This window comes from Scleropages formosus, chromosome 15 (genome assembly GCF_900964775.1).
Source record: "Scleropages formosus chromosome 15, fSclFor1.1, whole genome shotgun sequence".
NCBI classification, from domain to species: domain Eukaryota; kingdom Metazoa; phylum Chordata; class Actinopteri; order Osteoglossiformes; family Osteoglossidae; genus Scleropages; species Scleropages formosus.
Window position 1 is genome coordinate 14,949,051 of NC_041820.1, and position 19,823 is coordinate 14,968,873.

At 42.5% G+C, this 19,823-nt stretch overlaps 1 protein-coding gene across 1 annotated transcript; it reads left to right on the forward strand.

Annotated features, from left to right (window-relative positions):
- Nucleotides 1-950: 950 nt before the first annotated feature.
- Nucleotides 951-19,487, forward strand: ddhd1a (DDHD domain containing 1a). Its single transcript, XM_029258738.1, has 13 exons — nt 951-2,145; nt 3,086-3,262; nt 9,729-9,857; nt 11,006-11,153; nt 12,562-12,671; nt 13,012-13,118; nt 13,421-13,680; nt 15,193-15,268; nt 15,587-15,736; nt 15,849-15,913; nt 16,197-16,369; nt 17,988-18,173; nt 18,561-19,487. The coding sequence occupies exons 1-13, from the start codon at nt 1,389-1,391 to the stop codon at nt 18,743-18,745; spliced, it is 2,523 nt and encodes an 840-aa protein (XP_029114571.1). The 5' UTR covers nt 951-1,388; the 3' UTR covers nt 18,746-19,487.
- The last annotated feature ends 336 nt before the right edge of the window (nt 19,488-19,823 follow it).

Genomic DNA, 19,823 nt, shown 5'->3' on the forward strand with positions numbered 1-19,823 from the left:
AAAGAAATCAGTAATTTCACCCCCTCCCAATCAGTTTCAACAGTTGACCTATTCATCCCACGAGTGTGGGCAGCGTTCGTCGGCCTCTGGTCACTTTCAGCTCCATTATTATCTGCAGCACTCTAACGGTTAGTAACACTTGATCATGCCGATTCATTGCAAAAGCAGTAATAATGGAAAGACCGAAAACAAACACAAAAATGAAGCTCAGAAGAACTTGTGTGTAACCTGAATAATTTGTGAAGTTTTAAGGATTTTCACTGCGCACAGGAGACACTTCAATGCACCAAGCACGAAATAAGAACAGCTCAACAGCGACACCGTGTGGTCAGATTGAGCTTTACAACATACTACGTAGTACAGTAGAGAATAGAACACAGTAGTCAAACAATAACCTGACACCATTAAAACATATATATATATATATATAACATATCAAACCATGCGATTACAAGTGGCATATTACTGAAAGTAAAATAATATATATACAACTACTGCTGTGCTCTATTTTGGAAGTATTAATTATTACCTTTTAAAACGTATTTATAACACCTTATTAATAACAACAGATCAAAAATGTATAAGAATGCAATAGTTCGTACTTATATCGAAACTATCTCACATTTCAACAGTTTATATTTTTATTACATGATGATGACTGAACCGCGTCTATTCAGCTCTCAAGTTTCTGAAAAATTGACAAGTTGACATTTCACCAGTTTAGTCATCAGTCTTATGAGACATCTTTCTGGCCAAGTCCGCGATCATCACCGTGATCACGATAAAGAAACAAAAGTGTTTAAATTACGCCGCTGTGTGTGTATTGGTTCTACACTCCGACCCGCGACTTCGCTATTTCACAACATGACGACGACGATCCAAACCTTCGAGCGCTAAAAAAATGCGTCGCGTGCAGACGCGCGCACGCTACGTGCGCGCTCTCACTTAGAAGCAGCGGGACCGCGCACGCTGTCAAGCGCAGGAAGTGGCGCGCTCCCATCTGTCACCATGAACGCTGGCGGGTGCGGGATACCCCGGACACAACGGAGCGGCGTCTGTGACACTTCGGAAGAGCGCAGCTGAAAAGGGACGCGATGCATGTGCGGCGTTAGCGCGAGCGGGGCGGTCAGGAGCGGACGCCGCTGCCGCAGGGGCGGCCCGTGGGGACTCGTGCGCGGTGGGAAAGCGAAAAAGGCGGGATGCCCGGCCCCGGGTGCCTGACACTGACAGCCAGCGCCTCGTCACGGCTCCGAGCCGCCGCTGTGTGTGTCTGTCTGTCTGTGTGTGTGTACGTGCGTGCGTAGCTCCCTCCGTGTCCGTATGCCGCCTCCACTCCGCCTTCGGCAGCTGGGAACTTCCTAAGTGGTCACCGACTAATTTGAGGAACAATGAGCGCTTGTAAGGGCGAGGCGTCACGGCTCAGCCCTCCGCAGAGCCCCGAACACAGCAGCAGCAGGTGTCCGGCGGCTGCGGCAGACAGCGGCTCCGACTGGGAGCCGTCGGGCGCCGGCGACGTGTTCGTGTGCTGCTCCGAAGAACCCGCCGGGCACGGGGCCGTGATGATGAACTCCGGGCAGCCGGGGCTCCTCCGAGGCCGCCGGCGAGCGCCGCAGGACGGCGTGCTGCTGGGCCCGGCGGAGGAGGAGGCTTTCCGCGGATGCTTGGCCTTGGGCCGCGCCTCCGAGTCCGACTCCGGCTCCTCCGCGTTCCTGGAGCTCGAGGACCTGGAGTGCTGCGCCGAGAACGACGGAGACGACGTGGCCCGCTTCGTGATGGAGGCTCGGAAGAGGAACCGCTCGAGCGGCTCCAGGCACCGGTACGAGGTGGTGACGGAACTGGGGCCCGAGGAGGTGCGCTGGTTCTACAAGGAGGATAAGAAGACGTGGAAGCCGTTCGTGGGCCACGACTCGCTCAAGATCGAGCTGATGTTCCGCAAAGTGTGCGCAGCGAGCCCGCGGGGGTCGGGGCCGACCGCCGCCGCCGCCGGGGAGCCCGAGAGAGGAGGGGAGACCGCGGGAGCGGAGCGCGCGGACGGAGCCGGCGGGGACGCGGACGCTGAGTCTGACTCGGAGGCGGTGTGTGTGCGCGGAGGACTCTACGAGGTGGACGTGAAGGAGCGCGAGTGTTACCCGGTGTACTGGAACCGTGAGTCCCGATCATCATGTTCAGCCGTTCCGTCGTCGGTGCTCGTGATTCGGCTCCGTCCACATCCGTGGCGTGGAACATTTAATTTTGCGTGTTCCGTCCCTGCAGCTCGACTGTGTGTGTGTATGGGGCTGAAATTGCACAGATTCCGTGCCATGATGTTTCATGAAAGCTGCGTGCTTGCACGCGATTCATTTCACGTCACTTTACTCCCAGTTGCATTACAATTACTAGATAAAGGGAAAAAGCAACAGAAATGGCCCTTTTACTTCAGGGAGCCCTAATGGGATGTGTGTTTTTTTTTGCTGTGTGTGTGTTGACGGGTGCCCCAAGTTGGCTGTGCCTTTGTGCAAAGCGCGTGCTGCCCTCACGAGTACCGCGGACCCCAGCGGCGCGCTCCCTGTCAGTGTCACCGAGGTGCGCATGCGCACTGAGAGACAGCCTCTTGGTGTAGAGTTGAAAACTTGAGCATTGACTCTCAATCACTGCTGCTGTTTCGTTGGGTCACGCATTTGTCCAAGGTGACAAGGCTCATAAAAAGACTGAGCTCTGAGACATGGCCACAAGATGCGAGTTGGACGCCGGCGACGGTCCAACATTGAGTGTTGTGTTGCAGCCAACGCCTGGCCAACCTAAGAGTGCACTGGATACTCTAACAAAATAAATAGAAGCAAAGCAAGTGTTACACAGCAGACGTGTAGCAGGATTTCAACTGAGGGAAAGGGAAGATACGGGAAGAGCGAACTGAGATTGTCGGGCATCGAGCCAACAAGAGCCTGGACAAGAAGTTCGTAGCATAGTCAGTGAGGGTGGGAAGGATTTTTGTGGATGATGAACAGGCGTAAGCGACAGTTCGGTGAAATGTGGCAGGAGTGTTTCAACGTCTGTTGTTTTGGCGGGGGTGTGTTCTAACACTTTGTGTGTTTTGATGAAATCGCAGAGCAGGATCGGATCCCGGTAATGAGAGGGCAGTGGTTCATTGATGGCACGTGGCTTCCCCTGGAGGAGGACGAGAGCGACCTCATCGAGACGGAGCACTTGGCCTGTTTCCGGGGGCAACAGATGCAGGACACTTTTGACACTGATGTGGTGGCCAAGACCGTTGACAGCAAAGATGGTGAGTAAGCTTCCAGTCATGCTGAGAGCTACAGGAGAGATTGAATTTATATTTGTGCCGTTACTTTTTATGATGATTCATTGTTTCAATGTAGCCTTTGGACATTACAGGTCAGGCTGGACCCGTGAAAATAGTAGTACCTGGAGCTGTAAAATTAGGCTCTCGTGACATTTCCGCATCAGTTCTGTACTGACGTTAAAGTCATTTAGAATAATCTTCCTGGCTGTAATAAGCTTGGATATGGGCTAACCATCTATTTCAAATGTGGCTTTTTAGAAATATTGAAGCAGCCTTCTGTATAGTTCATTTATATAGAATGGGAATTACAGATTTTAGTTTTTGGGTACATGCAATTCGATATTGAGGATTTTATTTTTTTCCGTATGAAATGTTTTCCAGAAATTATTGTTGTCATGTTGCATACCTGATACTTTGGGTAAAAGTGACTTGGAGGTTCTATGTCTTATACACTCAAAGCAGTTTAGGCTAAATACCCTTTTAAATGGGACTCTGACACAACTATAATTGGAACATGAGCCAGGTTGAACGTCAGTTTCCCTAAGGTCAATATCAATACGTTAGTCATACGTATTAAAGGCCAAGTTCAAATTTATTGTCATAGATACAACGTGAAATTCTTCCTGAATGCTTCTACACACACCATGGACAAGGACAGAGACAATAGTGTAGCATTATGTAGTCGAGCAGGACGTTGCCTCCTCTAGGTTTTTATCAAAGTGAAATCCTTTGGAAGCGAATCTTGCTTTTATATTACCAGCGTGTGTGTGTGTGTGTGTGTGTGTGTGTGTGTGTGTATATATATAATTTTTTTTTTTTTTTTTTTTTTTTTTTTTTCTCTTCTCCTCCTGATGGCACAATGTGAATGCCAGCTGTTACTTGTGGCTTTTTATTATGAATAGAACAAGGTCACCTTACATAAGGTTTCCAATGAAAACATGGCTAGCGGAAATTGGCAACAATAAAACTACATTATCACATCACAATTGTATGCTAATTCTTACCCTCTATTTTTTGAGTTGTTAATCTGCTGTCAAAAAAAAGGCTAATTTCCCCGTAACGTAAACAGAAGACAATGTACAGTGTGGGCAAGCCGATTGATGGATGCTTTTAATATTTAGTTGTGGCGAGGCCTTTTTTACGTTTTCAGGAGCTTAGCACAGTTAGAGTTCTGATTGTTGTAAATGTCGTTTGTTGGCCATTTGCTAAATGGTATTATTTGCTGCTGCTGTTATTTGGCATTGAAACTTCGATTCTTAGTCGTACATGTGTCTATAACATCTTTAGTAACTGTCTTTTGTATTTGCTGGTCATTAAGACTGAGGGGCATGTGCAAATAAATTTGACTAGTGAAACGTGTATATAAATCAACATGCTTCTACATTAACATACCAACATGGTTATGATTAGTGGTTAAGCCATGATTATGGGGTGAGAAATCACTGTAGGTTATTCTAATACCTTCTTTTGGATTATAGTTGTGAAGTAAATCACTTTAATTCTACTAATATTGAAGGGAAGTGTTGCTTGCAATGACAAATGTTACCTGTACAAGTTTTTAGCATTCAACTACTGGATTTCTTTAGAAACAAGTAAAGCGCAGGTACAACACATGTCTTGGATACATGCCCTCTTTTTAGTTCCTTTTCGATAACATAAAAATGGGTAGTTTGAATTCAGATCCCTCTGTATTTAGACTTGTTTTAAAATTCTTTTAACACTCGGCAAGTATGAAATGCATCAAGCGTGCACATTATGCATTACATTTTGTATGGGTTCGTATGGCCCGTTTTGTACAAAGCGCGTAGACGTATTTTTCAAAGGTGTCACAAAGTCAGACTGAAAGCACAAGGGATCATAACGCAATTAAGCTTCTTCTAACTCACTCACTTTTCAGGAATTTAATCACAGAATTGGTAATTTTATTCACAGAAAATCACTTGCAGTTTTTTGTCTCTGCTGGTGTTTCGGTTTAAGATGAACCTTGCTTTAGTTGGACTGCTCTTTGAAATATGTATGAAAAACACGGTTTTAATTGTTATGATGATGATGATGTGTCTGTACCTGCATCCAAAGAGATCGCGGCTGGTATGTGGACATGGTTTTTTTTTTTTTTTTTTTTTTTTTTTTCTCTCGCCACATCTTACAAATGTGGCTTATACTGCTGTGCACAACTTGTCAAATCTTAAGGTGTGACGGGAAGTGCAGAATGAACAGGACATCGATGTTGGGAGTTGCGTTAGAGCAGCAGTTTGAAGAACATTTGTTGTATTTTCTTTACGGCAAATGTGTGTGGCCATTAAATGGCTTAAGTTAGAACTTAATTAAATCGACTGGTAATGCAACTCCTCTTGAGAAACTGCAAATGAATTCAACTCAGGAAGTGAGACAAACTTATGCTTTTCTTTAAGTACGTTTATATTCCTGAGTCCAAATGAAACGTCTTATTACTACTGAATAAGACACTCTTTGCCATTGTAAATTCTCCACATTTGACCAATATAAAAATATTCCTTTTTGTGTAAAGACCATAGACTATGGTCTGAGACTAATATTCAAATCCGCTGTTTTATTTCCCCGTATTCTCTGTACATACAGTTTGTTTTTTATTGCTCTATTTTTTAATTATTTATTTTTATTTATTCTTCTGTTGTATAATCTGCAAACACAATTGGTATATACACTGGGTTTTAACGTAACTTATGACATACTCTTAATACTGCACTTTCTGGAGCTGCACTCAAGATTTTTCACTCTTCTCTACATGTTATGTTGATGATGATGTGGCAATAAAGCTTGTATAATACTGGTCAGCATCTTGACGTGCTGTGATTGCTAACAGTCTAATCGTTTGTATACAGCCAAAGTGTATTTAAAAACAAAAAGCTCATATATCATATGGGAACTTTAGTGGACGTTCAACAACCACGGCCTTGTCCTTGGTTGCCAAAGACTATTTGGACGTGTGTCGGTTATCCTTGAGAAGCGTCACTGCCATGATACTCACTGTTTTTTGGTTTTAGTTCTCTCCCACCTGCCCCCTTTCTACCTCCCTTTTCTGTTCAAATGGAGAGGATATCAGCCAAGTGCTAAATCTGCATGTCACAAGCGAAAGCGTTGCCAAGGTACTGTAACCCAGTGTTTCATTCACGTTCTGCTCCCCCTCTAGATTTAGTGTCTGACTGGGCTTCCTTTCTATGATCACCAGTGTTACAGATCCAGTTTAGTTAGTTTCCACTCTCTTTTCCCTTCGAACCCCTGCTGCTTCCTGTTTGATGTCCCAGGAGATGAACCACTTCCCCAGGGACTGTGCACATTTTGGATGTATCCGCCCACAGTCCGGGCGATATTTCCTGTGGCGTCACAGTTTTTGCGGAAGACACGTGTGCGTTACATTGGCTCAAAACTAAATTAACTAACGTAAGAGTTCTGCTAACTAACTAGTTTAGTTGTAAATTATAATTTATACCTTAACACCTTTACTTATGTATGCAACTGGACGTTATTTGCAAGGCCTTTGTGAGGCTGGCCAGGTAGCGTACTTCAGGCTTAAGGTAAAAGAGCTGGGCCTCTCCTTGGACCTTCTGTTCAAAGGTCCAGTTCTTGAGCTGTTATTTAGCAGCTCAGAGGTCAGTTGGTCAAGTACTAAATTAGCAAGAGAGAGAGCGTGATCTCGGATCAATCGCTTAGTCCCCTAAGGTGCTGTGTGGTCTGCAGCATCTGTAACTGGTTGCACTAGAAGGTAGTGAAGATGAATTTTCAAGAGTGAAAGGGGCCATATTCTCAGCATTTTATTTTTTTTTTTTAAAATGTTTATTCACCAAACAAATTTTTTTTTTAATTATTATAAAAAACACAAAGTTGAATTCAGCTTTGAGCCATAGATGATGCCATTGCTGGGGACCTGCTAAACAGGCTGAGATGGAACACAGATGCATCTCAAATGCATTTTGAACTTGAGAATCAGAAATGAAGACTGCATTTGAACTGGTAGCTTTACATTAACATCACAATACTCATTTAATTCAGTGATTTTATGAAAAGGAACAATGTACCCGTTAACGGGATCGTTCCAGCTCAAATTGCCAGCTCATTCCTGTTCGCTCACAGGCTGCGTGTAGAAGATGCTCCTTAAAGCTCTTAGCTGTGTGTTCGAGTGCTGGGCCTTGTGTGTCTTTTTGAGTTTTCACCTTTGCAGACCAAGTGTCCTCACTGGTTTCAGCTGTAAAACAAGAATACTCTGCATGTCCCCCATTACTTTATGACATTACTTTATTATCATGCTCTTGATCTGACCCGAAATTCAAAAGGCTGTATCTTGTTTTACAGTATTATTTCACTTTTCTTCTCAGGTGTTTCCTGTTATGTGTAACTTTTTTTTTTTTTTTTTTTCTCTCCTTCTTATTTTTCTGCTTTAGTGTATTTAGTGACGTTTTTGTTTTGGTCCCATACTGTAGTGGAAACAAGATTCGACTGCACTTTAATATTTACTGTAGCAGGTTTGTATTACAGCAGCTTTGTGCAGCATTAGCACATGGGTTATATGAAATCCCTCTTAAGTCCTTTTTTTTTTTTTTTTTTTTTGCATCGTCTCAAATTTAGCTAATTTCCGCTTCAAACGGGAGACTTTTTCATGTAACTAGATGTAAAAGGCATCGTCTTTCAGATCAGTGACAAGTGAATGTTTAAACATGCAAGTGTTTCGGATTTAATTTCAAGTCCTCATACTATATTTTACATGTTTACTACTACTGAGCTTTGCAGTTCATTTGTCGTTTATGGATGTTGTGAGATCCGATCAGGATACGGAGCTGTGAACGAGTCCCCGAAATATTTCCCTGTTAAGTTCTTGAGTTGCCTTCTCTGGAAGTGATTAATATTAAATCAAGGCACTGAAGCGAAACCAAAGTAATATCTGGATTTGCTTCTTAGGCAGCACGTTAACAAGTCTCTATGGGCTGAGCTATAATGATGAAAATTTAGAAATGCAGCGAGAGATAATCGCCCATAATTTCATTTAGGAAATTATTTTAGCTAAAAACGGGTTTAGCCCTTACAGATATATTCAGTTTGAATGCAGTTTGGAGATGCTGCCCAGGTACCAGTTTGCACCTGAGTCATAGCAGCTACTGACTGCGCGCTGTAATTTGTCTGGGTTTTTATACTAGAGTTGTTTGAGGTGCACACGGGTCGCACAATGCCAGCTGTGAAAGATGAGAAGCTCCTCGCGTTACAGGACCTGAAAGGATCGAACAGCGTGTGCTGCATCGATGAGCACTAACGCTGAACTTAAATTACACTGTAAGCCTTCTTTTTACAATACAGATCTTCAGGTTTAGGCCAAATAAAATAGTGGGGGGGGGGGAAGGAAATATAATGCCAAATGTCCCAGTTTCCACTGTGGTTACAAGAGTTATGTCTCACGGCATCAGATGGCTTGCGAGGTACTGCCTCTCCTCCATCATGGTGCACCTGTCTCTGGATTGTATTTGGGGAAAATGCTTCTGTTAACGTGAATCCTCTGCAATAATAGTTGATCACATAGAGGAGGAACGGCTGTCTAAAAATGAAGGTCACATTTTTTTTTTTTTTTTTTTTTTTTTTTTTTTTTTTTTTTTTTTTTTTTTTTTTGGTTTGACAGCTCCTGGATTGGGACTCTTGGTTTCACTATAACAAATTCCTGCTCTTAATTGTTGACTTCAATTACAAGCTTTAATATCAGATTAATCTGGCTGTTAATTTTCAACTAAATTAAGTTCAATTAAGTATAAGGGGCCCACATGAAGTCCTATCAGTATGAACATTTTATTCTTTTTCCCACTTGCATTATGCTGGTTTTGTGTTTTCAGTGCTCATCTGAACTCACTGAACTTAATTTTTCTTTTGCCGTTCTGTTTTAGCCCACTTGTTTGTTGCATCTTTACAGTTTGGTTTTTTTTATTGTATACATTTGATTGCTTTACTACTTCAAAATTCTCCCCTAATTAAGCATGTGCACCTCCCTTCCGTTTATGTGTCCAATATTTCTTCGTGCTCGGTATGCCTGTCGGCTACAGGGAGGAGGGTGTAACCGAGCAGTTGTCAGGGTAATCCATATATAGTATTGGTAATATGCAAAGATGCAGTTCAGGAAGCTACCGACTCAAATTTCACTTCTAGCTCGAACAATCCGTGAACAGCACTGATGGATCATAAATTCCACGTCTTGCACACAAGCTGCATTGGTACCGTATTATTATGCTGACCGGTACTGATGCTGAGGAGAGTACCTTTTTCTTTTTTAACCTGTATTTAAAGAACAGTGAATCCCAAACAATGATGCAATAAATATTACACTTGCATGTCATGCAGTTTTGTGTACTGAAAAATAAATTCTTTTTTTCCCTTTTCACTCTTTCCCGCCGCCTGCTTTGGTACCTGTTGCTCATCAACCACCTACATTTTGCAGCAATTCATAGTTTGAAGTTAACCAGGACCCATGTCGACTGGCACAGCGTTGATGAAGTTTACCTGTACAGCGATGCAACTACCTCGAAAATTGCAAGAACTGTCACACAAAAACTGGGTTTCTCTAAAGGTTAGTAATCGCAATGTCCCGAGATTTAAAGTGTCTCGCGTGCGTTGAGGATTTAGGTCTTTTAGATTTTGCATAGCCTATTTTGATGAAGAGTAATACCACTGGTATAGATTTTGCATCCTCCCAAAGTAGACACAAAAATGTGGCTGAAGATCTGGTTTTAAAAAAAGTGCTTACTGTTAGAAGTGAGACATACTTTCAACTGGAGGCATACAGGGCTGCAGGTGGTCTTGGACGAAGAGCTTTCTTCCTCCGAGAGCATTGTTCTCCCAGGTGAATCTTAGAGCGAGGAGAAGCTTGAGGATCTCTACGCATCACACACTTGTATGCCTATATTCACCCCATCTGAGTTGACATGGCTCTTAGGGTTTAAGGGAGATGAGTTAGAATTAAATAATTTACCATTGTAAGTTTAGACAAAAATGAGGTGAAACAAAGAAGCAAGTCATGTTTCTTATACACTTGTTTGTTCATTTGGCAGACACTTTACTCCAGAGCAAACTAAAATTATTAGTTGGTGTTTAGCCGAGACCCGTGTCCAAGGCCACCAGATATGCTAAACTCCTTACCATCGTTCATTAGTCATACAGGGTAGCAGTGTACCACTCTCATATACGGACACCAGGGGCAAATTGCATTTGCCTTTTCACCTGAAACACGTGTTGACTGTGGGAGGAATCTGGGGTACCAGACGGAAGCCCTCATAAATGGGGAGATCGTGCAGACTCCACATGCACGACACTAGTTTCAGGCTTTGTGGCCTCAGTGCTGCGTCATTTTTAGTTGTTTCCCGCAACATCATTTTTGCCTTGTTATACGTCGGAATAATTTTCCGAGTCAGTTCAGATTAAGTACCATGCTCAGGAGTACTAAAGCAGAGCCCTACCTAGGATTTTATCGGGCATCCTTCAGGTTATGATTGTGTCCGTCACTGCAACACTACCTGCGACCCTAAGATGAGGACCAAGAAAACAACGTAGTGCATGTTGGGTATGAGCTCCTTAATACATTAGCGTGAGTGCGGTCTATACGTGAGATTTGTGTCAACAGATGAAATTTCACCAACACTTATTAAATATCCACCAGAATGAGACACAATGGCCTCCTCTCCTTTGTAATGCTTTTGTTCTCGCGTTTCCGTTTCGCAGCCTCCAGCAGCGGGACTCGTCTCCATCGCGGTTACGTAGAGGAAGCGTCTCCTGAAGACAAACTGCCACAGGCCACACACATAGTCTTCGTCGTTCATGGCATTGGGCAGAAGATGGACCAAGGACGCATCATTAAGAACACTGGCATGTGGGTGCTTTATTCCTTGATGTTTTTTGTTTAATAGTTCAATTTTAGCAAATCTCTGGTCTGAATCGTTTTTAGTTTTTGCGTACAACTATGAATTCATATGTCCATGTTATCTCATTATCTGGTTTTCTTTCTGATGATATGATATACATTGTTTACTACCAAGATAGAGTAGGGTAACTGCCGTTGAGTCAAATTTGAGTCTCGGTGACCATGGTAGTCATGGATTTTCATGCTAAGGGTCGCTACAGAAGTTACTGTCGCCGCCTTCTGAACGTGTATTTGGATTATGAACACTGCTATGTACTTCTTTCTTACTGCTCCTATTTGACTGGAAAGCACAGCTTTTTTTTTGGGGGGGGCATTTGTTTTAATTTGAATTTATACAAGTATGTCATGTGAGAAATTGTTCTTAAATTTCATGACCGCAAATAGCTTATGGAAAGTAATTTTGCGTTTGTATTTTCTTATTTTAGAGGAATTCTGTCCCTCTTTTAGTGTTTAATTTTCAGGTTCACATGAACAGCAGTTTGACATCCTTTGGTCTCTCTTCTCTAAAAGGAACTTCTTCCCATACCTATCAAGTCCAGCTGGAGCTGTTTTTGACCCTCAGCATTTTTTCAGCGTTATCATTGTTTTTAAGAATTTACGGTTTGCTTACATATTTCAAAATGAAACTTGCTGTGCTAGATTTGTCTGTTTTGGTGTAACAGGCAACACAAAAATCAATGTAGCGTAAAGTGGTCTTAAGAGTGCATCTGCTGTTACTGTAGACGTTTCAGTCATCAGGAGCAGAGTAAAACTGACCCCCTGGCTGAAGAGGACAGCAGTCTGCCTCTCTCTCTTTTCCCTGGATCTTAACATGTTAATAAGGTGACGTGAGCTTATGCAGCCTGGCAGAAAACCCCATGTTTCAGAGAGCAGAGATTAATGTCTCTTCTCCCTTTCTTTCCACCAGGAACAAGAATTAAATTCCCTCGCTCCGTTCCTTTGTTACCTCACCTTTCCCCTCCCTCTTTTTCTTTTCCCTCCCCCCCTCCTCCATGTTCATGAGTTTGAGCCTCTGCTTCCCAGTTAATTCTTTTTGTTTTGCGTACTGTGGTCAATATTTATCTGTAACTCTTCCCCTAAAGGACAGTGACTTCCTCCCCTCAGCCTCTCGTCATGTCAGCAACAGCTACTCTGTTTACTTTGCAAGCTGCTGTGTTGCACTAAAAAAAAAAAAGGCAAGGCCATTGGTCACAGAAACTGCTGCGTGAAAGTAATAAGGATTGTAATAAATAATAGCTTGCTCTTGAGGTGAACTTGATATGTGAATATTAGCAGTGTAGGTCAAGAAAGCAAAATTTTTAAATCTTTTGATCTTGGAGACATGGGTAAATACAAACTTCAATGGTTTTCTTTTCAGGATGAGAGATGCTGCACGAAAAATGGAAGAGAAGCATTTTTCAGACCATGTTGCAGAGCATGTGGAGTTCCTGCCTGTAGAGTGGAGGTCTAAGTTGTCACTAGATGGAGGTGCGCCTCCCAGCACTGGGTACTTGGGTATTACCCATGGTAGCACTGTGGAACTTGTTGGAGGAAAGATTTTTACACATTTGTGAGAATATGTAACTTATATGCTGAGAAAATACAATGTTATGCATGCTCAAAGTTTGGCATTATAATAAAAAATAATACTGATGTAATTCTGCAACTCTACTTTTTTTTCCTCTTCTGAGATCATAGCTGTCAGTAGGATTTTGATGTTTAAAAACATTGGTTACATTTGTATGAATTAGGAATTAGCAGGAGACAGTGTAAGGTCAGCCAAATGAATCTGGTAATGTTTGTGTGTTGTGTGAATCCCCCCCCCCAGACACAGTGGATTCCATCACTCCAGACAAGGTGCGTGGGTTGAGAGACATGCTCAACAGTAGTGCCATGGATATCATGTATTACACCAGCCCTCTGTACAGAGACGAGGTAAATGTAACAACAAGAAGTGATATGTAAACCATTAAATATGACACATTTTTGTTTTCCCTTTACAATATCAGTATGAATATCTGCTCCTTTTAGAATGTAAAACAAGTCAGCATGAACTGAAGGGTTTCACATTTAATGTTGGCTACCCAAATTACATTTATTCATTTAGCAGACACCTTTTCTACAAAGCAATGAAAAATTATACGACTTATGCATGAATAGGCTGTATAACCTGTAATTAGTAATACAGCTTGTGCATATGATTGAGAATGAGCTCAGGTGATGTTTCCTTTCTGAAGATCACCAGAGGCCTGACGCAGGAGCTGAATCGGCTGTACTCGCTCTTCTGTTCCCGGAACCCTGAATTTGAAGAGAAAGGGGGCAAGGTGTCCATCGTGTCCCACTCCCTTGGCTGTGTCATTACTTTCGACATCATGACAGGCTGGGATCCAGTGCGCTTCTGCCAGCAGGAGCAGGCTGATCTGGAGGAGGTGGACCTACAGTGGCTGAGCTATGAAGAGCAGCACCTCATGGAGCAGCTTCATCTTTCTCGAAAACGGTAAGAACACAAACTTAAATCCCGAGGCTTTTAAATACCAGTTGGGGCAGCGTTGCTGAGACTTATTTATTCATTATTCTGTAAGAATGTACACCTGTATAAAGGGGGAAATTTGTAAGAATCTGAGTAAAAGCACTGGCCAGGATAAATACAGGTTTCCTTCCCTTAATGCCTTTAATGCATTCCTTAAAAGCAGGGCATTAGGTAAAAAGTACAAAACGGAAAAAGCATAACACGTAAACCAGCAGACTGCAAATGACAATAGAAATCAGTCAGAATCATGGTGAGCTCTTTGGCTCCATTATTTACGTTCATTCAGTTAGTTGCTTTTCTCCAAAGCAACTTGTGGTATGAACCCAATTACATTTATTTAACCAGTTTTATACGGCTGGAAAATTATTAGAGCAAAAATGTCACTCGTTCAAATGTACTACTACAGGAGGTGGAATTTACATTTATTCACTTAAGACACTTTTCTCCAACGCAACTTACAATGGATATTATGTAGTGTTACCAGCCCACACACCTTATTCACCAAGGTGACTTACACTGGGTCACTCATCCATACATCAGCGGAACACATTCTGTCTGCCACTTGCACTTTATGGGGGAACTGGAACAGCATGTCTTTGGACTGTGGGAGGAAACCAGAGCACCTGGAGGAAACCCATGCAGACACGGGGAGGACATGCTAACTCCACACAGACTGAGCGGGGATTGAACCCAGGTCCTCTCGCACCACCCAGGCACTGTGAGACAGCAGCGCTACTCGCTTTGCCACTGTGCCGCCCGATTCGGATTTGAACCCTGGTCCTTTAACTGCTTATAGAAATAAACTATAAAGCGGTAATAATTAGCTCAATCACTGAAGGCATTGTAGTCTTTGGGGGACTAGGGCTGAGGACGGAGTTCAGGTGTATGTGAAACGGTTTTTCTTTTTTCCACCCCCCCCCCCCCCATGTTTTGTTAAGAAATGTGACTGGGGAAAGATGTCCAGTGCCACAATGTTATAAGGAAGAACTGGGAATTGTGTCTCTCTGACAGGGACTTATTGTCTCATTCTCGCTGTTGTGAGCCCTCCTACTGCCGTTCAAGGTTGAAACAAAACGGAGATCTCCCTGCCACTGTGCTGCCTCGGTTGTGCACATGAGCACACGTGCTGCAATGAACTGCTTTAATAACATTAATAACCTTCTACTAGTGTTGATAAAGCCTTCATCTTGCTGTCAGATGAAGATCATCTAGCGTTGAACTGTTTGTAGCTCTACAGAGCACCACTGACAGCATTGTCAGCCTGCTTTATAGAGTTAAGTGAGGCGGGGGTTTATAGCAGTTACAGTAATTCTCAACAAGAAGTTAAATTTGCAAAAATTCTTATTTTACAAGTCTGAAGCCATTAAATCACTCCATTTTGCTATTGTTTTCAATGTTACTTTGTGTATTGTGTGTGTGTGTGTGTGTTTTTTTTGGCTTTTTTTAGTTTTTTGTCTGATCTTTCTGGTATCTTTACAGGTTGAGAGACTTGGAGGATCAGATTCAGAGTCTGGAAGCCTCCAGAAATTTAGTATCTCCAGCCCTAAAATTTAAGGTACTGTAAAAACAACAAACTTCATTAATCTGTGGGGAGATGTAGGCATAGTCTATCTCTGGGGGCAGCAGGTAGCATAATGGTTAGATTTGGGCCCTTTAGACTCACATTTTGCAGCTTGAATCCCACCTCATGCTGGCAAGGGTACTTGCCCTGATTTGATGAAGAAAAAATTAACCCTGCTATATAAATGGGTAACTCAGTGTAAGTACCTTGACGTTGTAAGTTGCTTTGGAGAAAAGTGTCAGCTAAAGGAAGAAATATAAATATCGATGGCGGTCTGTAGGTGTAGTTCAGGGCTACATCTGTGTGTTCCAGGTTGAGAACTTTTTCTGCATGGGTTCGCCGCTTGCTGTGTTCCTGGCTTTGCGAGGGATCCGACCAGGGAACACAGGATATCAGGACCACATCTTGCCTAAATCCATCTGCCAGCGACTTTTTAACATTTTCCACCCCACTGATCCTGTGGTGAGCCAGCCAGAGCTTTAACGAGTTCATCAGTCATTTAATAAGTCACGGCTGAATAGCTGTGAAAAGACTGAACAATGGTGCCCGAGTCCTTTCTTTTGTGTACCTGCAGGCGTACAGACTAGAGCCGCTTATTCTGAAACACTACAGCAACATTGCACCTGTCCAAATACACTGGTAGGTGGTCACATTGTTCCTGGACCAATATTCAGTGTACTTATTGTATATCTTCTGAGAAAACCAGGAATTTTAATTATACAAGGCACAACTGTATGGCACAAATAATCGTGGAACAGATCACACTGTACAGCATATACTGGTATTTTTAGCTTTTATAAATTGTAGGTAGTAACAAAATGGTTAGATTCATGAAATATCCTTAAGGGAACATGGAGCTTTGAAAAGTGTCATGTTTACCTTCCGTCTTTTACAGTGTGTCAAGTAATTGTCATGATTTTAGGTGCAACACTGTCAACCCAACGCCTTACGATGAGATCCGGCCTACCTTTATTAATCCGGTGAAGGAGACTGCATCTGACACCGAGAGCATCCCTAGTCCAAGTACTTCCCCCGTTCTGGCCCGGAGGCACTACGGAGAGTCCATCACCAACCTGGGAAAGGCCAGCATTCTTGGTGAGTTTGGTAAGGAGGAAAAAAGGTGGAAACAAGAAAAAAGGAAGCAATTCATTGATGTTTTGCAGTCTGGCAGCAGGTGACATAATGGGAAAGAACCCAGATAAAGTAAGATGAAAATAACATTCTGTTTCTGACTGCATTGTAAGTGAAATTGGTAGGGGAATAAAGTGGGTATCCACAGTACCTAATATATTATATCTTGACCCTGATTGTACTTTTAAAAACCCAGTGAATGTTCACACCATTCTTCTTCGAGAGGAAAACTTTTATAATTGGTTAAATTTTACACAATTGCAAATGTATAATACACCATGTAGAAACTCCTACTTTAGCTGTGTTCTATGTGCTGTAAATCTAAAGTCTATGATGCTGGATGTGATGACATCAGAGGGGGGGGAAGAAAAACCTAGCCACATTGTTTGCTCTGTCTACGTAGGGTGAAATTGAAGTGCCACTGGCCTGCTGTTATCATTATGCATTTGCTTAGCTGCCAAGGCAAGGTAAATTTACATGGTGTACAGTACAGCTTCATTGTCCTCCCTCCAGGGTATAACAGCCATGTTCGCTTTAGGAAGTGAACTTGCTGTTTACAAGTTTCGCCCTTAATCACCTCAACACCACTGTCCTGCATTGTCAAGGAAAGTGAAAACCATTGCCTGATCCTCAACTTTAACCCGAAACATGGTCATGAAATTGTGTTCATCGCTGTTGCAATCTCTCCTTCACTGTAATGTGAACATAAGTATATAAACTGTGCTGATAGATCAGTAAATAAGGAGGATTGCATGTAAGGCTCTATTTTTTTGCTTAACATTTTCACTGTCTTTCAAGCATGTGTAATATACTTGTAACTGTAAACTTTGTTACTGACACACAGTTAATGCAATATACACACATCGCTTCCCAGTCTCGTTTTCCATTGGATGTCGGAATCCTTCCATCCGTATTTGCTTGTACGATGCATGGTCTCAGTTGTCTGGAAACTATCCTAATGTAGCGTAGGGGTCTGGTATTTTATGGACAGGATGCCAGTCAGCGGCAGGGCACGCTCACAAACTCATCATGTCTCGTTTGTGCACTGTGGGCAATTCAGAATCGCCAAGTCGCTTGAAAGACGTGTTTGGACTGTAGCAGGGAACACGCCACAAGATATGAGTCCATACAGACTGAGGTATATTTGAAGCCAGGTGTGAACCCACACCTGTGAGGCACCAGTGTACCTGCTGCACTATTGTGGTGCCCTGGACCTCAGTACTAGTGTGTTCAAAATACATGCAATGTTTACTAAATAAAAGACCAAGGCTGGGTTGAGTCATTTTTTACTATATGTTGTATGACTTTCTAAATCCATTTGTACAGTTTCTCTGTCTATAACTGAGATATTAGCTCCACATTAATGTAATTGCGAGAGGGGAACGTGTATGGAAAGAAAATGGCAATTTCTTGGCGAAACATCTTAAAATCCGCAGAATAATTGCACGCTGTCATACGGATTCAAATGGCGCACAGAGTAAATCGTTGTAAGTAACTTAGTATACAGCCCTCATACTGTGAGTTGCTTTGGAGAAAAATGTCCGCTAAATAATTATAATCTTGCTCTTTCTGCGTGGGACAGGTGCGGCCAGCATAGGGAAAGGCATTGGAGGGATTCTATTTTCTCGCTTCTCCCGCTCCAGCAGCCAGACGTCAGCAGCTGAGGGTGGAACCACAGAGGGTGAAGAGAAGAGGCTTATTGAAAGCCAGTCATCGTGCGCGCTCTCCACCATGTCTCAGTCCACCTCAACCATCATTGATACTACATGTCAGTACTTCCATATTATGTTCGTTCATATTTGGTCTTCGCATTTTACATTTCGGGCAGCAGGCAGCATGATGGCTGAAGCTGCTACCTTGCAACTGAAGGGCACATGTTCCAAGCTCCCTTTCTGCTGTAGTACCATTAAGCATGATGCTTGCCCGGAATTGCTCCAGTAAACAGTACTTGACTATAAGTGGGGAAAAGCTAAGTAAATAAACAATCCGTGTGTCTTCGTCTCTTTGGTTAAAGAATACGATTATGGTTAGTAGTGTTTTCCACTCTTCATGGCTGGAGTTCATGGTGTGTTATGTTGTGGGAGGGTTTGCCACTTCAGTATTGAGTTTCTTTTGCTTCGCTCAAGAACAGCACTTTCTTGCTTTTGTTTTTCAGTGGAGCTGGAGCATCGCATTGACTTTGAGCTACGCGAGGGCCTGGTGGAGAGTCGATATTGGTCGGCGGTGACTTCACACACTGCTTACTGGTCATCTCTTGATGTGGCGCTTTTCCTACTGACCTTCATGTATAAGCAGGAGAATTTAACTGAATGCACAGAAGACAATCCTGACCCTGTGTAACATCAATACATTTCACTGGGCACTCATGCCCACTGGACTGCTTTAGTTTATACGTTTTCAGTGTACCTTCTCGCACGTGCTTCGAAAACGCACCGTTTCTCACGTGCACAGATTCCGTTGTTTGTTACATACAGACCTATTGACTCATTTTCTGTCGTTGCATTTACACACAAAATTGTTTGGCATGTCTTGCACATTCCCTTCTCATAGATGTCGTAAAAGCAGGAAGCCCCACTGTTTAAAACAGACTCTCGAAGTGAGGCAGCTTGTGTGCAGCCCTGCTTATTAGCTGATCTTGGGCCAATTGTAATGTAGCTCCGCAGGGTCAGTACTCATTTTTGACCAGTTTGAGGACCTGAAGTGTTTTGCCCCTTATTTCTGCCCTCTCCAACAGTTGAGGTGTCACCCTTGTTAAAGATGCTTTTCCTCTGCAGCCCCTCTTACAGATAACTGCCTTGTCTCCGTTGCATCTCGTGTGTCAAACTGGCTGAAATTACAGCCTTTCCAACAGGTCCTAATGTGTTTTCACCACTACATGTCTTTAATTCAATATCTTTCATTTCTCTTGATAAGGCTTCACTTCTGAGAAAAGGCTAATGGCATGGAACAAGGGCTCTTCTGTAGTCTTGCATCCCAAAAGCTTTTCCGAGCAAATATTCAATGCAAAAAAAAATTACTTTAAGGGACTGCTTCATTGTTTATTTAAATTGTAATGTATTCCCTTGCACAAATGTGGAGGGGAAAAAAAGACATTTATTTATTTTTTAAATTTACATGAAAACTGTAAATGGTTTGTTTATTTTCTTATTTCACATACGGACAATATAATTTTCATAAAGCTTAATCATAAAACTACACTGTTGCATTCAGCATTTTTTTTAAAAATGAGCATTTGACCATAAAAATGAGTAAATCACTGTTTTCTTTCCATAATCATATGCAACACTGTTCAAAAGCTTGCTGTTGTAAAGAAATCATCACTTTAATTGCGGTATACCTGAATCTAACATACCAGTAAAAATATGTTAACCTTAAATTGTATATGAATTCTAGTGAATCTTTGTAAACTCAAAAACGA